Source organism: Argopecten irradians, chromosome 1 (genome assembly GCF_041381155.1).
Source record: "Argopecten irradians isolate NY chromosome 1, Ai_NY, whole genome shotgun sequence".
Taxonomy (NCBI): domain Eukaryota; kingdom Metazoa; phylum Mollusca; class Bivalvia; order Pectinida; family Pectinidae; genus Argopecten; species Argopecten irradians.
The window spans coordinates 46,986,617-47,012,634 of record NC_091134.1 but is presented as its reverse complement, the minus strand read 5'-3'; the positions used below and the strand labels follow the sequence as shown (position 1 = coordinate 47,012,634).

Sequence of the window (26,018 nt, the reverse complement as noted above, 5' to 3'; positions counted from 1 at the left end):
CTCGCCGATAGGAGGCGCCACGGAACTTCCTGACAACGGAAGCCGCGGTGGTGACAACGACAGGTGGTGGGGAGAAAAGTGATGTTTATGACACCTATGTAGGGCTAACACAATAAGTGTCCAGGATTACAGTCAAGGTAATTAATGCATTATGTCAAGGGGCACGAATAGACTGATTTCCTTGACGATTCAAAGAACGTTAAAATTGTTTTGTTAATGTGCAGTCTGAATCATAGATTTTAATTGATCAGTTGATTACTGGTAAATTAATTTGTTGCTGGCAAAACACATATGTATTAAAAGACCTTCTGTCTGAAGTAAATTTAGTTTTGCTTGTGGTCCTTTAATTTCGACACACAATGATACAAAATATATGATTATGCATTGCTGTGGCAGTGTGGGTTTTTTTTTTAACATAAACAATGTCGTTTACACAAAAGATGTCTGTTATATTTCAATATATCTGAAATGAAATTCATAACACAGCTATTAACAGTAACAAAAATATGAACTTTAGGAATGTTTATGAATAATGACAAATATGAATTTACAAATTTCTTAAACATGAGCAGTTATAAAAAAAACAAATTGAATAATTGCGAATACTATAATGAATATTACTATAGCAGCCTATGCTAGGAGTAGTAGTACAGTTCTATGATATCAAAATGGATGATGCTTATGAGCGTTATCAAAATAATAACTTTGACAACTTTATAGAATCTTTTTTCTTTGAATTAACACTGTATACATGTACTGTCATTATATATATATACAGTTTAGACATACAAGTACAGGGGATGTATGTGTATATATATGACTACATAAACATTTCACACTGACAAAGATTGCCAAGTGAAGAGTGCCAAATGTCGCTTTTGAATATTTGAATGACCCATTTTATGTCAACAACTTTATTTGCTTTTTGGATTTGGTCCTTTATTGTATTCAGTTAGAAATTTCAATAGCATCAGATTATGACTATGAGCTTAGAAAATTAAACTTGTAATTACTTCAAGCTAAATCAACACTTGAAAAGTAAATACAGGGAAATGGTGTTCACTGTAGAGAGTACAGCTGTCAGTCAAACAGCTTGACAACCATTTACATATGTAAAATGATTAATACATTAAACTCTGTCACATGTTATTGTAGGCTTCTTTCAATCTCAGGCTTCTGTATTGATATTAAAAGTGGTAAAAATATTACCGGTATTTTGTTAAAAGTTTATCAGCAATTTTATATTCTGTAAATTTATACAGAATTTCCATTTAACTGGATTCCATCAGTATTGTAATCATAAGTTGATCAGAGAAATATGTCTTTAACTATTTTTCTCATTCGTTTCTCTGCTGATCAACTCCAATAAAAATTTGAAAAAATACATCCTTCTATTAGACATGTAGAACATCAAGAAACAATGAAGTATACAGAAGATTTATAGCTTAAGGTTTTTTTTTCATAAAATGAAACTTGATGAAAAAAAAGTGAGGCTGTTTTTAAAGGAGTGATAAATTGTGTATTTTGTTCAGCAATTGAATTCTTTAAAATTATCAAAAGGCCATAGTGTAAGTGTATTGACTATTGACTTGAATTCTGGGTATTAGATTTACTTTCCTGAAAATGACCATATAAAAACATGATCACAGTACGCCTGTTTAAAGTTTGACTTTGAAATCTAAGTGAATTCAATGTGGATGTTTGATTATTATATATGAAGCAGTTTGAAAATTAATTTCTTTTGCTATATGTATAGGTCAACATGGCAACCGCAATGCCAAGTCTGCTCCCAGCAAGCACAGGCGTGCAGTTCACTGCCAGACCACAGACAAGATTGAGCAACCAATCCAGACTAAAACACATTGGCTCTTCATCTTCTCATGGTAAGTCTAGATGGCTGTGATGGTCAGGTGTACCAATAGTCTACTGGCTTTTTACCTGAGGGTTTTAAGTTTGAAACCCACATAACATTAGTTCTAAGATACATATTGGTCATAGTTTGGTTATTTATCTCCAGGTAGTCTGGTTTCCCTCAACTTTCAACAACTAGCTGAATGAAAAAGCGAATGACTTATCGACATTTTAATTTACCACTACCAGAGTTTCTAGAATGTCTAAAGATCTGATGATGCCAGGTTTTTACAAATTTTTAAGCCTTAGAATTAGATATTACATGCATCAGACAAAAAAGTTAAAACTGAATGAAACTTAAAACAGCAAATGCTTTTCTACTACACCAGTTTCTCAAAAATGTTTTATATGAATTGTTATATAAGATAATGAAGCAATTAGCAGTTATGCATCTAACACATTTTATTGTTATATAAAGCTTATATTCATTAAGATTGACACAATTAAGTGGATCAACAAAGTGCCAATCTTTTTAATGAAGATTTCCCCCATGTTTGCATTTTCCTCTATATAATGAAAAAATATAATGTTCTACAGCAGGGACCCCAATAGCCTCGGAGATGGGAGTTGCCTCCCCTAACGGCAGCATGTCTAGTATTGAAGTTGAGGCTTTGTTAAGGGAGAAGGTGAGGGCCAATCACCAGAATATAATACAGGTATGTTGTTACAGTAACCTTAATTAATCACTTTCAAATCTGCATGATAATATCTGATATCTCAAAGCTTTCCTTCAAAATCTTTAAAATGTATATGCATGATGGTTGCATTCGGAAATGCATGTATAGTAGTTATATAAGTAGATTTTTGTGGGTATCAGTGGAAAAACTTTACCATTACTGGTTTTGTGGTAGATTTTTGACTGAATAGAATATAGTTTTGTAGATTTTTTTATATGGCTTTTTGTTGATCTGCAAAATTTTATTGGTTTATTATTTTGAAATGAAGTGAAATTTATAACTCTATGCATGTTTAACGATTGGTTCTAAAACATATGATGCTTTGATTGAGTAATGCAACTGGATGGACCAGTGATATCTTAGTGAATGGTTACCATTAGAAATAGTTCATGGGAATTTGATAACATTTTCTTTCGTAATATTGAAATATTACATATTTTTCCTTTAACATTGAACATATAATTAAGGTGCAAAACAAAATTGAATCTAAAGTAATATCTATCTGTATAATAATGTCTTTAATTTAAAAAAAACTTTCTTCTGTGTATTACATATTCTATCTTCTATGATGTACCATCCCAGGGATTTGATGCATTCCAATTAGTTGAACCCTAGATCATTTATTATTGAAAAGTGCATACAGTAACATAAAGTTCAAAATAGTTAGTGACCAAGGGTCATGGGAAAGTATCAAGTCCCTGTGGTACATTCAAAAGCTAACCTGTAATATGTACAATATATTGTATGCTACATGCTATATATAGAAATTATGTATTACTACTGTATATATTATTATACCCACAAATATATTGCAACAAAGCATAAATGATATGTAGTCTTAGGCTATCTATTGTAGTAGCTAGTTTCTCATCTCTTTGATATATTTGTAAGTACAAACTGATATATACATATTATGTAAATGATTCATTTTACATTCACTTGAACAGTAGAAAGGATAAACAAATAGAAATTATTCTTGTTAATCAGATATGACACATTAGAAACATTTTTCCTAGATAATTGTATAGTATAGTTATACTAGAATTTATCCATCATTTATTCCTAGTAACATTGTATTTATAATTTAAAAGAAAAAAAAAAAGAAAAATGTTTGGTTCATTTTTCTGATAAAATTTAAATTCTTGAGTTTTGAATTAAATCAGTATATTTAACACTATGACAACAAAATATTGTATACATTTTAAATACCATGAAATGAACAAATGGATATTGAAATTACAGAAATAATAAGAGAAAAGCAAAATGATAGATTGAAGGAAGAATTACAGAAATGAAAAAAGAAAGAAAAGAAAATGGATAGAAAGAATTGAAGTAGGATAATTAGTTAGTAGTAACTATAGTGTTAGCAGAAAATAGTGCACAATTTTATTTCAGAATATTATAATTCAGCATGATACAAAAATGTACGATATAGCATTTTTGTATTCAATCCATGTTTCATCAGAAATAGTGATGAATTAAAAAAAAAAAATCACTGCTTTTTAGTGTCTAGTCGAATGTAGTTGTAATTGTTAGCTAGATATTTTCTTTTGATAAATGCATGAAGCTAAAAACAAAAAAAAAGAGGAAAAAAAAACAAAAAACGCTGTAGCTTTCAATTTGAATAAGAAAATACATTACTTTGTCTGTAAACATCTCCGATCATTGAATTATATACTAGAACCAGAACTACAAACAAGATAGTTGAAATAAATTCACATCTTAATACATGTAATCAAGTTTATACTTATACTGTATTGCATTTTAAAATTTTGCTTTTTATATACAATATTTATAAACCTTGAATTAGTATTGACCACAAACATTTCTGCTAAAACTATTTGAAAAATGGTGACTACAAGACTGTAGATTATTCTTTAAATATTCAATATTTAAGCCTTATTTAGAAGATAACTTTCCTATAGCTGTTCCATTAGAAAAAGTATTAAGCTAGACAGCATACAAAGTTGTTGGATCTTCTTCACTAGTGTAACTGAAAAAACTATACAGTGGTTAATCTGAAGGTAAGACTGGACAAGCATGCATTCAGATAGACTATGGTAGCTGCTAATAGGGTTGTGGTACTAATCCTTTTCACTCATTGTTTGATTCCAGGGCTTTCATACTTACGATATTGAACAAAATCAGAGCGTTACTAAGGGCGAGTTTCGCCGCGTTCTCGAGTCATTTTGTTGTCATCTCACCACAGAGCAGTTCGAGGCAGTATTAGCAAAGGTATCATGGAGGACATGACGCTTTCACTGTGTGTTGGTGTACATGTCGTCATGGTTTGTGGTGGCGTGCAGTACTATCCCATGCTATGGTGGCATCTTGTAGTGTCTGTCTAAAAATAACTCACCCTTCTGTTTCTACCAAACTTTGTAGTTCGTTTATCAGATAAAATTAGGATATTTTTATGTAATGAACTGAATTTTTGCAATTTTTTATCAATTATTGACAGAAGTAGGACTTTATGTGAACTGATTTGTTTTTCTAATAAAAGCCATTGATATTTAATAGCAAGAATATACGAGAATCTCTAAACTATTAGCTACTAAATTTTAGTATCACGGAGAGAGTGTTACATCAATGACAGATTCTTACTTTGTGCCAATTTTAAAGCTTTCTTTGTTTGCAATAACTGTATTTAGAGAATTTTAAGATGAAATAAAAAAAACAACAACATAATCTTTGAAGCAAAATTACATATATATAGTATATATAGTGATTATAAAATTTAACAGGACGTACCTGTGCATTGAAATGAAACTTATAAAGGGAAATAATTAATGGGAACTTACAGTTACCTGGTGTTAACAAAACTCAGAGTTTTGTTTTTTGGGGTTTAAATTCTGTCATTGTATTGTCTGTTGCCTGGGTCTGTACTGTGTGTACAGCTTACTTAATATCATTGCACCCTAAATCCAACATATCTTATATGCATTGGTGAAAATCCTGTAGCTTTGTTTGGCATAACTGTATATAATTTCTATATAATTACTTTGATTTTGTCATGAAGTCACATATAACTATGCATTACAAATATATCGCTTCTAATCTGTTCATAAATTATTTTGTTTTGAAGTCACCTGTAACTATACAATATACCGGTATATTTTGATCTGGCTTTGATTTATTTTTCATAAATTGCTTTCTTTTGTATTGCATTTATTTTTATTTGATTTAATATAAATGCTTTTTGAAATTTTGATTTAAGAGTGTATTCTTTTTACTGTAGCTTAAATTTACATGATGTATCCATAAAATAACAGAATAAGAGATTTGATAGTAAACACTTTTACGTCATATTCTATATAAAAGTTAAGTCAGCATTTGCATCCATTTCATGGAGATATTGTTCAGTGTATAAACTTTTGAAAATCCCTCAAAGTTCTCGACCTGCCTTTCTTAGATTTCTTACCATCATCTATTCAATTTTCTGAGTTCTCTCTGCAATCTGATTTTCCAATATCCGAAGCACACACCCTGACTGTATTGAGCTCTCCCTTATTTCTCTGTGGTAATTGAATTCTCCCTGATTTGGTGAATGAATCCCGCTGCATTATCCCATGTTTTGTATGTTAAACAGTGTTGATTTACTGGTTTGTGTTTTCATTTATTTGATAACTTTAAAAAAAATAAAATATCTGATTCAAATAATACCAAATATACATTATACATAAAATAAGTTATATATTTTCCGTAGTATTTTAAACAATTTTTTTTTTATATCTTTGAAATAGATTTGATTGTGAACATTAAACATTAAAAAATGTATATAAAGTTTTAAAATTAAAAAAAAAATTTGTGTTAGAGCTTCAAAACATTTAAAATTTCACAGTACTTGAAATACTTTAGTACATGTACATGTATTATATTGTTGAAATAAGTCATCTAAATAATTTCTATTTAAAATATATATTTTAAAAATCTCAAAAATTAAAATATTAATTGAATCAGTATTTTGCAGCTTAAATGTAGGGTGAATACATTGTAAATTAAAGTGGGTTTTAAATACTACAAATGTTAAAAATTTATAGTATTTAATTGTGTACATTAAAGTAAAGTGGCTTTTAAATACTATAAATGTTAAACCTAAAAAAAAATAGAATAATGCATGTTATGATTTTGTTATAATTATTTGGGATTTTTTGTCAATCCATCGTCATAGGTAAATACTTTGTAGAAAAAACACCTGTTATTTTCTTCTTTATCTATGAGTAGAGCAAACTAAATGTATATCATTACACACCACATAAACATTAATTCACTTTCAATCTGATAAATTATGATTTTGGTTCAGTTTCTTATCTTTAGCTTAAATCACTATTCCATCTTTGCAATTACAGAGTTAGCTCCCTTGCAGGTAGGTATCCATTTTGACGTCATTATTTTAGGGGCACGATTCATGCTGTTTTCTCCAAAAATATAATGTTACGCTTGCAAACACATGACGTCATAATCAATACCTTCCCGCAAGAGCAGATAACTCTGTTATATGCAAATACAGAATACATAGTGCACAAGATAATTTGTCACAAGTAGTTTTTTTTTTATCTTTGATTGAATAAATGATAATTATAGCTACCAGGTAATTTAAAAATAAGACAGAAACCATATGAGTAGAAGATGAAAAAAATATCACCTGTTTTTCCCGTTATGATAGGTAAACATTGAAAATTATAACAAAAAATCTCATAAAATTAATAAAATGTGTAAGGATATACACAGGATTATTACTGGTATTATAATTCTTTCTAAAAGCTTTTCACTGTTTTGATAACATCAAACATATTCTATAAATGATTATTAAGTAGAAAATGATAAGTTACTATTCACCATTGAATAGATTAAAGTCATTTAATTAAATTGTTATACTTATGTTTTAATATAAACATTTTTAGGTTGACAAAAATCCGAATGGCACAGTAAAGTATCTGGACTTCTTGGACAAGTTTTATGGCCAGGACACGAGAATTGCCAGCCCCGATAAACGTGTTAATGGTCCTATGAGGTATGTGAAAGAATTAATATTAGGAAAACATGTATCAGAAAAGACCCACTAATTCTTTCGTTACTTTGAAATCTAGTTAATATGAAGTACACTACCGGGTATTTCAATATGAGATAGTTGCACACGTTCCTATAGTTGTTCCAATGCTGGGAAAAATTTAAATAAAATGATAATGACGAGAGCTTAGAAAAAACATTAGAAGTACTATAAAAGTTATACAAGTTACATGTTTTTATGTTTTCAGATTCATGCCTCCAACCACTGCCCGGGAAATAAACATCGACATGATTGAGAAGATGCTGAAGGACCGCGTAAGTTTGTCAACTTGGGCATGAGCTTGACCTATGTACTTCAATGGCTTGAATTTGACCAATTGAATAAATGAAACAATTGGATAAGATTGATAACTGTAATATCAATGTTTTCTTGCAGATTTCTAACAACATGAAGGCTGTTATCAAGGCTCTGCAGCTGTTTGATTACAACCGCGATGGTAAAGTCCAGAGACATGAACTACGCAGGGTGTTAGATAACTACTGCTTCAAGCTCTCAGATGCACAATTTGAAAAGTGAGTCTGAAGATTAATGACTACCTGTGTTCAAAATAAAAGGAAAGAAATCAGAGCATACATAAACCCTTTGTTTAAAAGTGTTTTTTGATTTTTTATAAGAAGTCTTCATAATAATTCAGGGGGGATAACTTTATATTATCATACAAGATTTTTAATTAATTGTAAACCACTAGTACCAGGTGTCGAGTTACATCCAGAATAGTGATAACTGATTGTCAAGGAAGCAGACCTTTTTTTTTAAACGGACAAAACAAAATGTGAATTCATGTCATCATCTTTAAGATATTTCAGATGTAAACCATATTTTCCAAGAGGTTATAAGTCAACTCAATGAATTAATTAATAATTCCAACCATTGACCATTTCTTTTACCATTTATTCTGTAGGCTTTGGATGCGCTATGATTTTCACCACACTGGTATGTGTAACTACAAACAGTTCCTCGAGCGCATGGGAGTAAGTGTATCACACCACTCTAAACCGCCACCACAGGACGGAGCCAAGGGAGGTAATCCACTTCAAACGGTTTTTTTAAATATTTAAAGAGATCATATTTCTTTGAAATACTAGAACCTGTTCCCTTAGTATGATCATTCTTTTTTTAATATGCCCTGATATTAATAATTGCGAAATAGTTGATGTAACAATTTTGATGCTTCTGCTAGTTTTTACTTTTCTCAACATAGCTAACTCGGTTATACTTTTTTTTTACCAATATACCTTCTCATTCTATAACAATTAATAAAATATTTTAAATAACTGGAGTTGTAACTAACAATTTAGTTTCAGATGAAAATAGCGTTTTAACTGGGACAAACCTTTTTATTCAGTTGTGAGTTATACATTCAGAAATTTTATCTTATGCACATGCATGCAAAATACCAAGCATTTTCAATTTAGAAGAATACAAGTATTTCACATGGATCGTAATTGATGGCTGAACACACATTGTGTATTTGTATTGATGTGATTTTTCTGTGTTTGATATTTTGTTCTTATTAAATAAGAACCCAAAAAGCCCCTTTGAGAAACAATAATAAAAGACAATTGAAGGGAAATGAAAGAATTCAAGGCACTTTTCATAAGTTAAAAAGTATGTCTATATTATCAAGTTACTTTTAGATTACATTAAAAAATTGGTATTTTATATCATACACCCAGCTTAGGCCTTGTCACAAGAAAGAAATGAATTCTAAACTAATCCAATGATTTATTGATTAAATGATGTAATTTTTACAGATTGTTTCATCTTTGATTAACAAATTGCAATGTATGTCCTATGTTTGTAAATGTTTATGCATGGCTTAGTCAACACATAACAACACATTGTTATTTGCTTTGTATGTCTGTTTATTATTATGAGCTTTGCATGTCAAATATTTATTATTGTGATTAACATTCATGTTATGGTAAAGAAATTTGCAGTTTTATTATTTTTCTTTAATATTAGTAAAATTTTCAAGTCATATCAGGATTAAGATGTAGTTCTTCCTATAATTTTTTTTTCATTTTATTTTTTTTATGTATTTTTTCTCTTCTATTTCAATTGCTTGTGATCTTTTTTATGTCCAATTATTGTATGTTTAAAAATATTACCAGTATAAAGATTATAAAAATCATACATTGTTATTACATAATTACAGTTAACTTTCATCATTATATTGTTTTTAAATGGAATATAACATTTGTTACCTGGGATATAAAAGCTAGATTTTGACTAAGTTATGGTACCTGTGCAAATCATGCAAAAACAAACACAACATTTGACCTCTTTAACTAAAGACCCTGTTACCTGGTACTTAGAGTTGGTGCAAACAAAAAACTTTATGTTTTTTTTTTTTAATTTTTGAATTGAAGTATAAATTACATACTCTATAGTAGCTCTGTCTTTTCTCATTGCCATGAGCAACTACCTAAAGGAAGTTGAATTGTGATTTAAACCTTCTAAATAGAAGTCTTTTTAATTTTCATTCTATAAATTTGGTTTCACTAATATGCAATTTTCCACATATCATAAGACCACTTAAAAGATATTTTAATTGCAATTTTTTTTTCAAACTAATTTGCATATTAAGATTGTTTTTATATCTTCATTGTTTGTATATATGTAATCCAAAGAAAGTGTGTGATTTAGATAGTATGTGTGGTTCCTCCCAACAGCCTTGTTGTGGCCCCAGAAGCCTCCTTCTCCAGCAATGGGAAGTATGGTCGCTAAACAGAGGAAGGACGATGAGCAGGCAATGCAGAAAATGAGTTTTGACCAGATTGAGTCAGAGTTCAGAATGAGGGTATGTGCTACAGTCATGTCAAAATTTAACTTTCTTATATCATCTGATATGACAGCCTTTGTAACTACAGATTATATACTTGAATCACCTTTCATTGATGTTCAGAGTTATGGAGAGGGGGCCCCGGTGGCCGAATGGTTAAGATGTCCCGACATATTACCACAAGCCCTCCACCTCTGGGATGCAGGTTCGAATCCCATGTGAGGCAGTTGCCAAGTACTGACCACTGGTTGGTGGTTTTTCTCTGGGTACTCCAGCTTTCCTCCATCAACAAACCTGGCATGTCCTTAGATGACCCTGGCTGTTAATAGGACGTTAAACTAACAAACCAATTAAACCAAAAATTTATGGAGAGATAAGAATTATCATATATCTCTTTATGTGTACAATAATACCAGGTTATAAGGTTGTAATGGAAAATTTTCATTTTTTTATAGATGAGACGAAATTACCTAAATTTGAAGAAGATTTTTATTTCATTTGACCGTAACCTGGATGGATTTATCAATCTGGAGGATCTGAAGTCTATACTTACACAGTTCACCATCCCAATGTCAGACCCATTGTTCAAACAGCTCATGGAAAGGTGTGGTATTTTATCCAAAAATAAATTAAATATATAGGAAAATTAAAGTAAAATATAAAATAACACATTTTCCAAGTAAAATTTTTTTTCTTTTTTTTTGTTAAAGATGTTTTTTGTTTTCTATTTCTAAAAAGTCTCTTTACATGTAAATATAAGTCCAATATAAATTGGATGGTAACTTCCATAGAGTCTCATTTAGCAAAGTATTTTTCTTTATAATTAAGTTACAGTTTTCCAAGCTATGCATCTGAAAATCTTAAATAATTCAGAATATAAAGATGTACATAAGATATCAATGATATTAAAATTTGAAAAAATATAAAATAAAGAAAATGTATTTCATCTTATTTTAATTTTGCTGATATATTGATGTTTTTCAGATGTAATGTCAAGGGAACAGGAAAGATATCCTGGGAGGCGTTTTTGGAAAAATTCCAGGATGCTCAGGCCCCCGGAAATGGACAGACGCTTCCCATCAAACCAGGCCACAAGTAAGTGTAGAAAAATTGATATAATTTGTTAAGTCATAATAGCAACAAATTGAGAGAAAAAAAGCAATTTGACTTTAACATTTCCTCACATTTCCTTTTTCTGTGTTGCATCTTTGCAAAAGAAATCTGTTAAAAAAAATGTAACCATAATTTGAATTATTTTATTTATCATTTAGACTTGAGTTCTGCATTAATTGTATTTTATATTTAATATTAAAGAATATGACTTTTTAGGTCAGCTATTGTAGACGAAGTCTTGACATTTAATATTAAAGAATATGACTTTTTATAATTGAGCTATTGTATTCCTACAATTGACGTAAAAACATTTTTCTAACATTGCAGATTTTTCCCGATCCGTGAGGAGATGCAGTCGTTTGAGGTAGATGATATCTGGAGACTACTCTACAAACATGTCCACAATCACTACCATTCTATCAAACAAGCCTTCCTACAGTTTGATATAGTAAGTCGGGATACCTCAGGTTTCTCTCTTGATTTAATTTTATTAAAATAAAGATGCTAAAAAGCAAAATATTTTGAATAAACAGAGCAAAAATTAATCAATTAATTAGAAGATTATACTGGCCAGGTTTATTCAGTTTATTGTTGTCTTGATATGTAAACATAAAAAAAAAAATAACATAAATCATTCATTTTTCTAATCCCAAGATAAATATGAAGAAATGGAGATAAATATGAAGAAATGGTACAATTTTTTTTTAGATTTTGTTATAAAATCCTCCTCCATTTATCTATATTTTACCTTTATTATGTAATATTAAGCTTCAATATTTGTTTGTCCAAAACAGTTTATAAATAATTATCTTTATTTTCAGACTCGTAAAGGCAGAGTGACAAGAAGAGAACTAAGAAACATCATAGAAAAGTTTACATTCCGATTGGATGATCAACAGTTTAAGCAGCTGATGCTGAAGCTGGACCCACAACACACCAACAATATTTCCTATCACCAGTTCCTGGCCTTGTTTGAGGAAACAGAATCATTGGTAAGCAGTTGTTTTGTTGAACTTTGCTTTTACCAGTGAAGTGCCTATGGTCAGGATTTTTCTAGGGGTTGTATTTTTTATAGGGGCTGTATCTTTTTAGTGATAAATTTTGAAATTTTATAATTGCCAAAATATCTTTACCATTATTTTATTTGTATCATAGGATTAAACTATTTATAACTTTTGATTTTGCAAAATTTCTTGTTTTCTACACATTGCTATTATCAATGATATTTTTTTTTCACAGGCACAAGGACACAAGTGGCTGAACTCTGTGCACAGATTCAATGAAAACCCCAAACCTGCTATAATGGCATGGGAAACGGTAGGTTGGACATGCTGAATGTGTGATACAAAAAAAGTATTCCTGGTTAGACTGACACATCAGTAATTACTGCTTTTTACACTAAATTCTGCTGATATGTAATGTTAAACCCACTGCATTACTTACTTGTATCAATAACTTACATTAATTTTTACTGGATAGTAATTACAGTGTATATGATTTGGTGTTCCTTTCCAGATTGAGGACATCCTACGGGAGAAAATCACAGAGAACTGGAAATCCGTGTCGGGCGCTATTGTGGACTGTGACCATAAAGATCAGGGATATATTACACAGGAACAGATGAAAAGGGTCATCGATAATTATGTATTAACTATCTCTGATGAACACTTCAGCCAGTAAGTAACAGAGAGTTGCTTATTGAGAAACTGAGAGAACATGTATAGCGTGTAACATTTCCAATCCGTTCATTGACTCAACTTTGCAACCGATCCAAATTGTTTCAAAACAATTACAAAATCTAGAAGAATGATGGATAGTGATGAATTATTAGGGATATTCACCACATCAAACAGCATACACTCTATAATCAAAATACTCCATCTAATTTAAAATTTGTTTTCCTTGGCTGAGAAAACAATAAAAAGTTTGCTATGATACTTGTTTAATAATGGAGTACATCGAACAAAATGACCTTAATTTTGTCCTGAAATCTTATGACATGAATAATTTCCAGCATGCTACAGAGGTGTTCCGACTGTGGGAACGGCAGGGTGAACTATGTAGAGTTCCTGGAGAAACTTAACGTGGACGTAACACCAGGGGATCTCCTTGGACTCAGCACACAAATTCATGAAGAGAGTCACGTCCGTGAAGACTTCCGATGTCGAGATCAAATTGAAAGGTGAGTTGTCCACACGTGTATATGGTCCCTTAGTCAGGTTAACCATGGTTAAATTTTGAAGACAGCATCACTGAGTATGAAATAGATACCAATTTATGAAAACAGCTTGTTTTTTATGTTTGAAAAAAAAAAAAAAATCTTTGATTTTGAAATAAATTTCTGATTAGATTTTAATCATTTGATTTTTTTCACATAGACAAATTCGAAATGTTCGGAGAGCAAAGCATAAAACAGACAACATGACAGCAGATGAGGTAATCGCTCGCCTGAAGGATCGCATGTCACAACACAAAATGCAGATACGGCAAGCCTTCCTCTCCTTTGATAAGAGTGGCAAAGGAAAAGTGAACAAACGCAATTTCAGAGAGGTAAGTTGCTTGATCCTTTAGTAGTTTTAAGGAAATTAATGAATTAATTATCTTCGGAAAGTGCTACAATATTATTACTGGTCTCTTACTAAAAGTTAATATTTAATCGCAACAAGCTATTTTGGTTTCTTACTACTAGTTACAAGTGGTCTCTCAACTTAGAAATATAGACATAGACAGTCTTTTGACGTAGATGGTGTTTTTAAGCGTATAGGTAATCATAATTACTGATGGTCTATCATTGCAAACGGTCTTTTAATACATGTGTTTTCTTACTGATTGGGTATTTGTCAAGCAATAATCCCCTACCCTTGAAAGAAATGATGGACTTTTAAGGAGGGAGAGGTGAGTGTATTGCTGAATATGGCCTTACTTAAAAAGGCTTGATAAAAAGGGGAGGGGCCAATAGGGGCCCCGGGTTATAAATGTCAGAAGAGTAGGTTTATTAACACAGGGGGTACATCCTATCATCTTAAATGGTCTTTTACTTAATACAGGATACAAATATAGATATTTTCTACCAAAACTAAGTGTCTGATAGTAAATATTGAATAGTTGACATAGCTTTTAATGATGAAGGTTGTCTCTAGGTATAAAAAAAAAACCAGTGCCATCTCTTCAGTAGAAGATATTTATACTTTTTACAGTAGAAGATATTTATACTTTTTACAGTAGAAGATATTTATACTTTTTACAGTAGAAGATATTTATACTTTTTACAGTAGAAGATATTTATACTTTTTACAGTAGAAGATATTTATACTTTTTACAGTAGAAGATATTTATACTTTTTATCCTCAATGATTTACAGATTTACCAAAATTGTTTTATAATCTAAAAGCTTATTTTAATGCTATTCTGCTGTAGGTACTAGTCAGTATGGGAATGCCAATGGCTGATGAGCATTTCCAGGATCTGGTTTCAAAGATCGGGTTCCATAATGGCTCCATGTTGTACAGCGACTTTGTGCTGGCATTTGAGGACCCCCGGATCTTTGGTCCTGGGGATGATGTACAGCGATCTGGAAATCACCATGTCAATCCAATCAGGGGAGATGAGTTTGGAATGAGCGCTGATGAAGTGGAAAGAAAACTACTTAGCAAGCTTAGAGAAAATTTTGCTGTAAGTTTTGATTTAGAAAAAAATTAAAACAAAAAACGCTTCCTTTTTCTTTTTCAAATCATCAAAAAAGAAGTTAGCCACTCAAAACTTGATATCTTATAAGTAATCTTGGTTTGATCTACAGTTTTTCATACGAAAGTGCTAAATAGGGAAAAAACCAGCATTATTTGTATTCAAAATTCATTTCATATCAGTATATTAGTTGGCATCACAATTTTTTTTTTTCAATTTTCAGAATTTACGTGCTGCTTTTTATAAATTTGATGATGACCACAATGGAATTCTAACAAAAAGTAATTTCCGAAGACTTTTGGATTCGTTCATGTGTATAATGTCAGACGATGAATATGAAGTTTTGTGTAAACGAATGGGTATAGACTCAAAGTCTCGGATAACATATGAAGACTTCTTACGGAGATTCGAAATCAGGGACACTGCAGATGGTCACAAATGGCTCAACTCAGTTCATCGGTTAGTATATGGAAATTTGAACAAAATATTAACTTCTGAAATATTTTTTTTGATAAAGTGCTTTTCAACAAATATAGTTTATAAAATTAAGAATTTGAAAATATAATGAATTTGATATTCAAAATATAGTGAATTATCCAAAGTAATCTATTTCATTTAAATTGAAAGTAACAAAATATGTTGTTCAAAATTATTTTGGATGTATCAACATTTTCTGAATTTTCGTTTATCAAAATAATAAGTGCAATTAATAAATTAATTAACTTTTTTTATTCATTTTTTTTGTGTTTAATTATTTTATAGTTGTCAATTAAAAATGTGTTTAAACTTTGAAAGTATCTGTGTCTGAGTGAAGAAATAGCCTTGAATCATATATTGGATTCAATTTGTAAGATATTATATATTTGGGGCGAACATATGCACCTCTTATTGAATCTCAATGTTATTGATGAAAAATATGACCCTTATTACAGGTATAATGATACACAGCCGGCAGCAGAGTTAACGGCGATGGAAGTCCACGGAGAACTGAAACGGAAGGTCCATCAACAATGGAAGGATATAGCAGGGGTCAGTATGATTGTCTCCTCTTACATGTTATAGTGCTAATTCAAATGTTGAGTACGGTAGATACTGGTAATGAGAGGGTGCAGTGATTAAAAAAAAATCAGAGAACTTCTCTTTGCTTAACTTACATTTTAAACTTAATTTCCAATATTAATTGCAGTAAAGAATGAAATATTCCATTAAACTTTTAGCCACATTTCAAATTTTTCATCCTTGGATTATACTTTTAGGCAATTGAGGACAACGAATATGAGACATTAATAACTGTTTGAATAATTTAAATTTTTATGTTTTATTACCTCTTTTATCAAGAAATAGTGCTTTAATTGAAACCTTGATAAAATCACACTTTCCCAGCTAAATATTGATGAGAAGCAATAATTATCTAATTAAGTTATTTCCTGACAATGTTTTTACTTTTGTCCAGGCATTCATCAGTATTGACTCTCGAGGGAAGGGAATTGTCACAAAGCGAGACTTGAGAGATTTATTGTTTAGGTTTGTCCTGCCCATGTCTCCTGAGGAATTCAAAGCTTTGTGGCAAATGTAGGTATCAATACCTCTAGGTTAAGACATTTATGTAAACTTGAAGCAGCAAAATAAGGATACCAAATTCATTGATTTGGAAATGCTTTCTTCTTTACATTTATCTTTCTTCAGTTCTAATAAAACCAGTTTCACAATCTTGTTTTTAAAGATAACTATAATTTTTCTTGTTATTTGATCAGTTCTTTGATGAGTCAACTATGGAACATTTAATCAGGAAAAATAAGGTGCAAACTGCTGCTGAATTGGAAATACCTGAATCTGAAGAGACAAAACTTACATAATTATATTCATGAATTAAAGGGTAGATTATTTAGTGTGACATCTTAATTTAATCAAATTTATTACAACTTTATTCAACATGTTAATATTCTGTTGAAGCTCTCAGTTTGATGTAGTTAAACCCAAAACAGATATTTTTACAGAAATTGAATTTAAAGCTGAAATCACACCAATTTTGTGAACAAATGATGAACATTTTGTGACTCGTCTTCCATCAGGTATGACACTACTGGGAAAGGTTTCATATCACACAAGGACTTCCTTGCCAAGTTGGGTACGTCCGAGTTCACCCCTACGGATATCATCGGTACAAGTAGTAAGATCATCAACGACAGTAAACAATATGTCATAGACCATAACAAACAACAGCTAGGAAAACACCAGAAAATCACACAGCATCAGGCAGAGCGTGTGTTGTTTATGTCGGCAGAGGAGGTCGAACGACAACTCAGGTACAGAATTTATAGTACATCATACACCATGAAAAATGTTTTAAAATTATTCAGTGATAAGTTTTGTACCTAGAACATGCTTTCTGTTGTACATTGCGTTGGAAAGAGTTAATGGAATCATGATGGTTTGACATATTAAAGGATTTGAAATAATGTGTGTTAAAGTTGTATGGTCTGTAACTTGCTGTATTTTTGACATAGAAAAAGTTTTTAAAGTGTTTCTCTGACTCTTTAAGTTTTAAACTTTCCATATTTATTGACTTTTGTTAAGCTGCTCGGAAGTCTCCGACCTGTTCCGATCTACTCTGATCTGTACGGGTATTGCCGATGTTGGCCATGTGAGATGACTCGGGAGGTTCCAATCTATACGGGTATCACCGATGTCGGTCACATGATGCAACTCGGTTTTTCGATATTACCCGAAAGCTTGAAACATGGTGTTGACTGTAGTAGTACGTTCTTTCAAACCATGTGATGTTTTATGTGAAATTTACCACTATGTCAATAATATTGGTGCTTTTATGGATCAGAACCATCTTATATAAGCATCAATACTCACAAATTGTATGTTTTATGACAGTTTGTGATGGTGAAAATTAAGAGAAATACAACTTTAAATTATAGTTATTGGTTAGAAAACCTATAGCTGTATGAGTTATTTCCCCTTTGATAAAAAAAAGAAAGAACAAATGTTTTTGAAACTGGCTCTCAGAAAGAAAGTGGATCTGTTAAATACTAAATAGAGGGTTAACTTTCAAGTTAATGATATAACATTGACTAATTCTCTACACTTTTAGCAGTAAAATAAATTGCAACTAATGTATTTGAAATAAAAACATTTTAAAATGGACAAATTTTTAAATTTTTAAAGAGAATTTTCTAACAGATCTATGTTTTGTGACTAATTGGTGATTGGGTTTCCACAGAGACAAGATCCGAGATAATTACAAGGATTTCTATGGCGCATTTAGAAAGTATGACACAGAAAAGAAGGGTTCACTGTCTGTCAGAGATATCCAGAAAGTTCTCACAGATTTCAGTCTGTTTATGAACGATGATGAATTCTTCCTCCTCCTGGACAGGTAAAAAACAATATTAATTCATGATGTAGATCTTAATTAATTTCCTAATTGCCATCAAATAGGGGTAGGGATAATATTGTGTACATGTATCCAAATTATGGTTCATATGTTTGTTTGAGAAATAAAATCTTCATTCCAAACAAATTTTGCCAACATTAATCATAAAGCAATATTGATAGTGATAAAAAATTACAATTTTTAGCAGAGTTCATTTTGTATTTTTTGTTTTTGTAAAGAATTGGTCTACCCACAAACAAAAGTCGTCTGAACTATGAAGCGTTCCTGATGGCGTTTGAGGATGGGAGGAAATCAGCCTACGGTCATAGAACACCAGAACTACAGATCTCTCAGTACGTAGGGCTAACACCACAGGAGGCTGAAGGACGTCTTCGCGAAATGGTTGCCAAGAGTTACGACCTTTTAAGCAAGGTATAAACATATAGATTTTCCTGTTGTTAAAGAAATTCTGATGCAGGATATTTTGATATTCTTTAAATATAATGTAAGAGGTTACCTGCAGAATGATTTTCTCATAAGTTAATTCTTATCTGTCTTATCCAACATTATTCTATATGCATTTAGGAATCTTATCTCTTTAGATAGAAGTTTTACAGTTCAAATGTCAAGGTAAATATCCTAGAATCAGTTATATCTGAAACATGGATATAAATAATCTCAATCAATTGTATCAATCAAAGCTCTGTTGAAAAAATTCAGACAAGCACTGTATATTTCATTGAATATTTAATTCTTTTTCAAGTTTTTTGAAAGTTGAACATTTTAAATGCAAATGCACCTACATCAATTGTTGACAATTATTGTGAATCTTACATTAACATTAAATTTTGTCACTCAAATTTTCAGGCATTTGCAGCGTTTGATAAAGATAGAACAAATTTGATGCCACTTGCTGATTTCCGGAGAACACTGGACATCTTCATGTTTAAACTGACGGAACCTCAGTGGAAATATCTAAAGAGTCGTCTACAGATCACAGAAAACCAGGTCAACTACCTAATGTTCCTGGATAATAACACTCTCAGTGGATCAGAGGTACAGAGTTGTCTCCCTTCTCTTTATTTACCATCCTAAGTTAATAAAATTAAACAGAACATAATATGATCAACATGGTTGAAATGACTTAACGTACCAGTATATATTTTACAGTCTGATTCCTTTTTTGTATACAGTCCTTCTAGTTTATACATTAATACTTTTAAGTTACTTAAAAGATATAATTTCAAAAAACTTGAATCTATAGGAAGTGCACCTTTGTAAGTGTTTACTCAGGTTAAATGGTATACCGTATAGAACCTTGAAATATGAAATGGTAAACTTCAAGCAGCAACTAAATGATTCAAAGATCGCTTTAAGACAGTCACATGCATTTAATTATCTACATAATTTACACTGTGTCATAATAATTGAAAAGGAAATATACAATTAGGTGATCATATAATTTTACCTCATTTACTGGTTGTTTTAATGAACTCAAAATTTTTATATAATTCCAAATATTTTCTTGGTCCCAACCAAACTTAATAGACTTTTGTTATTTTTCTAAGTTTACTGAACTTGAATCCTCAGTTTTGCCATGGTTGCCCTGACTGACTTGATAAAAAAAATTAAAATGCTATGTCCCCAGGATGCTGAGAGATGGTTGGCGAATCTGACAAGGAATATCAACGCTCAGACACCTAGTCTAAACTCTATGGAGGATATTCAAAGTCGCCTGAGGGAAACAGTGGTTGCCCACTTTTACACTTTAGCTCGAGCCTTCAATGACCTTGACTATGCTGGAATAGGGGTCGTCTCCAAGGAGGACTTCAGGGAGGTCATCAATAAGACAGCATTCAGGATTACAGAGGAACAGGTACCTAATGAATGTCAGGAAATGAAAAATGAATATCTAGTAGCAGCCAGCCTGGTTTCTAACTCAAATATTCTCAATAACCTAGCTAGATATAGGGTATTCTTGGCATTTGACCAGTAACATCCTTGGATGATGTGTTACACACATTTACTTCAAAGAAATTACCTTGACCATGCAATTCAGTGTTAAACCATTAATGCAAAAGCCAATACATCTAGATAAATATCATTATGAAATAATAATAGCTTTTTTCATAATTCAGTTTTAATAATAACTTTTAATAACTAATAGATTTTAAGATGAACAATTTACTTCTCAACTGTCAATAGATATGCATAAATTCTCTTTTAATTGCAGTTTGACAACCTCATGGCCTATATTCCCACCAATGAGTTTGGAAATGTTGATTACAAACTATTCATGAAGCAATTTTCTACTGGTCCGGAGGAACTGGATAAACTAGAACCCCTTCCTCAGCGCCCAGCCTCTACCATGATGGGACGACGCCCACAATCCAGAGCTGTGTCAAGGGCAATGTCGCGCTCCATGACTCAGGTGAGGAATTATTTAAATGTTGCTATTTCGTATTGTTTAATGGTTGTTACATGGATGTTAAAAGTTTTTCAGTTCATGTATGATTCTGCATGGCTCAGCCAACACGGCAGCATAAGTTTACTATTTTTCTCGAAAATAAAATGACTGAAATCTGTCCAAAATGTCTTAAAAACAGTATACATCTTCTGTTGTATTATCCATTTATTTATTAAGTGGTTATCAAATCCAGAATAATATTTTATTGATATTTAACTATAAAATGACTTAATTCTCACAAATAGTGGCTAAAATACCTAGCAGAGATTATTAGATTCATTCAGTTCTGTGTTTGTATCTTTTAAAAAAAAAATGTAGTCACAGGAAGAATTTCATGGCTTTGTTAAACATGACAAAATGTTGTAGGCAATATCATAAAAAGATATAACCTATAAAAATTGAACATGTTTTTGATAGTTGGATATGAGGAAGACAGGCTCCAGGATGTCGAGAGGTCCGTCCCGTATGGCCACACCCATGATTAATGCTGAGTCAGCTGAACAGCAGCTCAAAGACGTCATCTTCCGTCACTGGAAGGATGTCCAGCGTTTGTGTCGAAACCAAGATCGTAACAACACAGGAACCATCGCCGTCAATGATATCTTAGGTAAACAGCGATATTTATATATTCTATAGTTGGTGTGAATTTTACTAAAATTTATCTCCTGAAGAAATTTTATAGCAAAGATTCTATGTCGCATTCAGAAAATTTATTGCTATCTTTTAAATTAAAAACAAAAATACAAACTGTTATAAAATTATTCAAATAAATATGCTTGCAACAAAGTTAAGGGAGAGTATTCTGGAATTGGGTTGTCCGTCTGCCTGTCCATCTGTCTGTCTGTCTGCAGACACAATTTTGTTCTGCAAAAACACCTCCTAAACTTCTTGACAGATTTTGATAAAATTTGGTACACAGAACCCTGACATGAAGGGGAGTTGAGTAGATTATACATGGTTCTGCAATGGAGTTATAACTAAATTTGTGCAGCGGGGATATTAGTCATCCATTCTGAGTTGTAGTTGATACATTGTAATTATCATGTCGTTTTTTTTTTATCTTTCAGAAATCTTTGATAAGTTTGGAGTCCAGATTCCTCAACATGACCTCAATGATTTGTTGACCAAGTATGATCTCCAGGAAGATGGGACATTCTCCTATGTTGACTTCCTACGACATTTTATCATTAACCTCAAACCTGGTGACACACCTGGACCTTCATTGTCACGGAAACAGATACCACAAACCAAAGTAACGGTAGGAACTAAAAATCTGTATAACCACAAAGTAAAGTAACAGTAGGAATTAAAATTCTGTGTGAAGTTTCATACAAATATAAGTCCAGAATAGTATTGCTTTACTGATTATAATTCTAAAGCATTTTACTGCAGCCTAGAAATCATTGAACAGCATGCATCATGACACTATAAAAATTTATTTGCATTTTATTATTAACATAAAAAAATATTGCTTCAAAAATAATCATTATATATTTGTATTGTGTAATTCCAGACTGATAATGGTCCAACAACAAATCAGTTTTACGAAGCAATGGTCAGAGTTCGGGATTGTGTGATGCAGAATTGGAAAGAAATGCGAAGGAATTTCCGTTCTCTAGATCCTGCAAATTCAGGAAATGTAGAAGCTTTGGAATTCCGCAGAGTCTTACGACAATTTAACATGAATCTCTCAGAGGAAGAATTCTATCATCTGGTGTCATATTACGACAAGAATATGGAAGGAATGATCAATTACAATGACTTCATCAGAGCTTATCTAAAATACTCCTGATCAAGTTCACTGAAATGTTTGATAGGAAGACAAATTTAGAATAATTTGCTTGAAAGTGGCATTCTTCATTTGCTTGTTAATGAGTGTTCTATGAATTTCTTGTCTCTGACTCCTGAGATTATGTAGGACTTTTGCTATACACCTGCTAGTCATAAACATCAAAAGAAAATGTTATGTCAATGACAGGATTCTCTTTTTTTCACAATAAGGAGATGTAGTCTACAATTGTGCTCTTTTCTGTATTTTCAAGTTGTAATTTATTTTCAAAAGAAAATGATATGAATCAAAGGGAAATTTTGAATCAAAGGCAAAATCATTTGTGAAATTATTTTTTTCATTATAATTTGTATAGACAATTATATAGTTTAAATTATTTTATTACACCAAAGGAGATGTAGCATTCACTTACTAATTATCAGTGAAAAAATACTTGTTGGCAAAAAAAAATTGTGCTGTAATTATTTCTAGTGTATCTTATTCAACCAAATGCATCGTTGAAGAATATTGTGTCAAATTTTGGTTGAAGAAATATGGAAAAATATATGTTAATGACATATACATTGTAATGTAATTATTCCAATCTATAATTTCACAAAAAAAAAAAAATCGTTGACATTGATTGTGAAATATTTGGCATATCTGAAAATAGAGATCAGTTTTTTCTCTATGAAGAGAGTTTTTTTAAGAAACATTGCCTTTTGTGTTTCTTTTGTTGTAGGTCTGATTGTGAAATTAACAGCAATTTTTTCTTTGTTATCTGCATCTTTTATCACCTATATACATTATCTTTTTTATTTCATATTAAATTTGTGTGATTGTTATTGTCAAAAATGTTGATAATGTTTAAAATATATATATGTAGTGATGTTATTTTACAAGAAGTTAAATGTTTTCAGAGTTTTAATTTTACAAATACAAAATTTGTACTTTATTGTATTTACGTTGTGAAAAATGTCAATCTCTAAAGATGTTATGATATCTGTGATATATTTTGTCCTGCATGCTTTATAAGTATATATACAAGGCAAACAAGATTTTATACTGTGATATTTTTGCTGAATTTTATTTTTTCCACAACTCCAGTAATGTTACGAATACAAACATTCTAATGTATTTGTTTTAGTGCTGTTATTATCTATTCACACTTCTGTCTCTGTTTTTCACTGACTGCTTTCTTACAAAATGGTCTGTCTAAGTCCTCACATGTTGTCTGTTCTGAAAATTGGTTTCTGTATAAGAATGTTAAATGATCTTTATATGATATGAGAAAATCTTAATATCATTAAACATTACTTTTTGAATCAAAGTTCATGTAATATGATTTGTTTATAAGTCTGTGAAAATAAATTCTGTAGTGATTTAAAAAAGAAATCAAAATCTGTGTGGCCTTTCAATTTCAAAGTTGAAGTTGAATAAATGTAATTTTTTCTCAATCCTGCATGAAATTGATGAATATGTTTAGTTTACTTAACTACCATACCAGAATAATGATTTATACTAAATTCATTACAATAAGTACATGCAGTTTTGAAAATTATCAAGCATGAAATCACCAACTCATATTTTGAGACATGTACACAACTAATGACTCCCACAGGTAAACAAGCAATAAAGTTTTTTATACAAAGTTTTGCAATATAATGATGATTACCACCAAGGTATAATTGTAAATGGAGTGCTTAAAAACAGGGATGGTTTATTTTTATATTAGACATTTTCCAATATTGCATTTTTTTAATAATTACTTTTTTTCATTTTTGAGAAAAAATGTAGTTCACATGCAATTTTATGGAGAAGAGAAATGAGTAAAAGACACGTCTGTTGTGTTTTTTAAAATAAAAATCATGAGACTAAAGCTGAAATCTGAAATTGATAGATTCATAATCATGTTTTAAAATCTCGTCACTCAAGCATTTGATAATTTAAAAGCAATGACATGATATGTGTGATAATTGTTTTAATAGGATTTGCTTTAATTGTTTGGAGTGATTTGTTTTCATTTTCTATCATAAGGTATTGTTCAGTAATATCAGACACAAACTCAATTGAAAAAGTGAGGAGATATCAATTTCATTGAAAAATAAATTTGACTTGTGATATTACAATTCAGCAATATGATCCATATGTCTGACATGTACTTCATGTTTTAAGATTTTCTAGCAGTTATGTAATTTTAGATGTGTAAATATATTTAACTGATCTTGCATATTTGCGAAGCTTTAAGATATATATACATTGTATACCAATTAAAATGTCCTGATGTCAGATTTGGAAATTGACACAGCGACCTACTGATGATGATCGATTCTTAATAAGACTAGGGACATACAGACAAAGGAAATCATGAGTACATATTTTCATATACCTTTGTTTAATTGAATTATCATAATTTCAACAGGATTTTTTGACAAAAAATATATATTCATTTTGTTGACATTTCATTAATTTAAAATGATCTGAGCTGATGATTAAAAACTGGTTATCAAAGAAATTCTTTAATTTCTATGGCGAGAGTAATTGCTTTGAGCATATGTATTATACACCAAATTACCAGTCTTTTGAATTTTGTATATATGCTATTTATAAAGACAACTAGTTAAAGTTCTCTAAGCTTAAGCTAGCTTTAGAATTTGGGAATTTATTTGCCAATACATGTATAGTAATTTTGAAAGAATCGTCAGATTATGTTTTAGTCGGAATTTACTGCTGAACATGTACAGAATTATTACAGATGTAACAGTATGGAGATGATGATGATAATAAATTTTTGAAAAATCTAAACCACATTTCTATTGTTTTTTCTATACGAGTCTATAAAGATTTACATACAGAGTGAAAAATACCAAAGTGATAAATTTTAATACATTAAAGGTGTTGGTATGTAAATTCATGGGAAGAGCATATTGAAAATAATTCTTATATTTGGTATATTTCAGCCAGGATGGCATAGATAATGGCTACGACTTGCTCTCCTTCTTTGAGTCATGGTGACTGCATGAGTGGTTAAGGTTTCAAACATTCTACCAGTAGCCCTCCTCCTCAAGGCCATGGTGACTGAATGGTTAAGGTTACAAACATTCTATTACTAGCCCTCCACCTGTAGGCCATGGTGACTGAATGGTTAAGGTTTCAA

The 26,018-nt window shown here is 30.9% G+C and overlaps 1 protein-coding gene across 2 annotated transcripts; it reads left to right on the top strand.

The window, feature by feature from the left end:
• Window positions 1-7: 7 nt before the first annotated feature.
• LOC138330241 (EF-hand calcium-binding domain-containing protein 6-like) lies at window positions 8-25,666 on the top strand. Of its 2 annotated transcripts, XM_069277713.1 has the most exons (30): window positions 19-137; window positions 1,755-1,883; window positions 2,449-2,567; window positions 4,704-4,823; window positions 7,493-7,602; window positions 7,847-7,913; window positions 8,035-8,171; window positions 8,561-8,682; window positions 10,335-10,462; window positions 10,900-11,048; window positions 11,429-11,539; window positions 11,885-12,005; window positions 12,379-12,549; window positions 12,797-12,874; window positions 13,073-13,233; window positions 13,572-13,739; window positions 13,936-14,107; window positions 14,975-15,229; window positions 15,465-15,700; window positions 16,174-16,270; window positions 16,695-16,813; window positions 17,314-17,547; window positions 18,474-18,629; window positions 18,866-19,058; window positions 19,494-19,682; window positions 20,275-20,502; window positions 20,860-21,057; window positions 21,511-21,700; window positions 22,161-22,351; window positions 22,607-25,666. In XM_069277713.1, the coding sequence occupies exons 2-30, from the start codon at window positions 1,763-1,765 to the stop codon at window positions 22,883-22,885; spliced, it is 4,620 nt and encodes a 1,539-aa protein (XP_069133814.1). In that variant the 5' UTR covers window positions 19-137; window positions 1,755-1,762; the 3' UTR covers window positions 22,886-25,666. The 2 variants fall into 2 exon arrangements, with proteins under 2 accessions (XP_069133822.1, XP_069133814.1); XM_069277721.1 differs by lacking the exon at window positions 4,704-4,823 and having other exon boundaries at window positions 8-137; window positions 1,757-1,883.
• The last annotated feature ends 352 nt before the right edge of the window (window positions 25,667-26,018 follow it).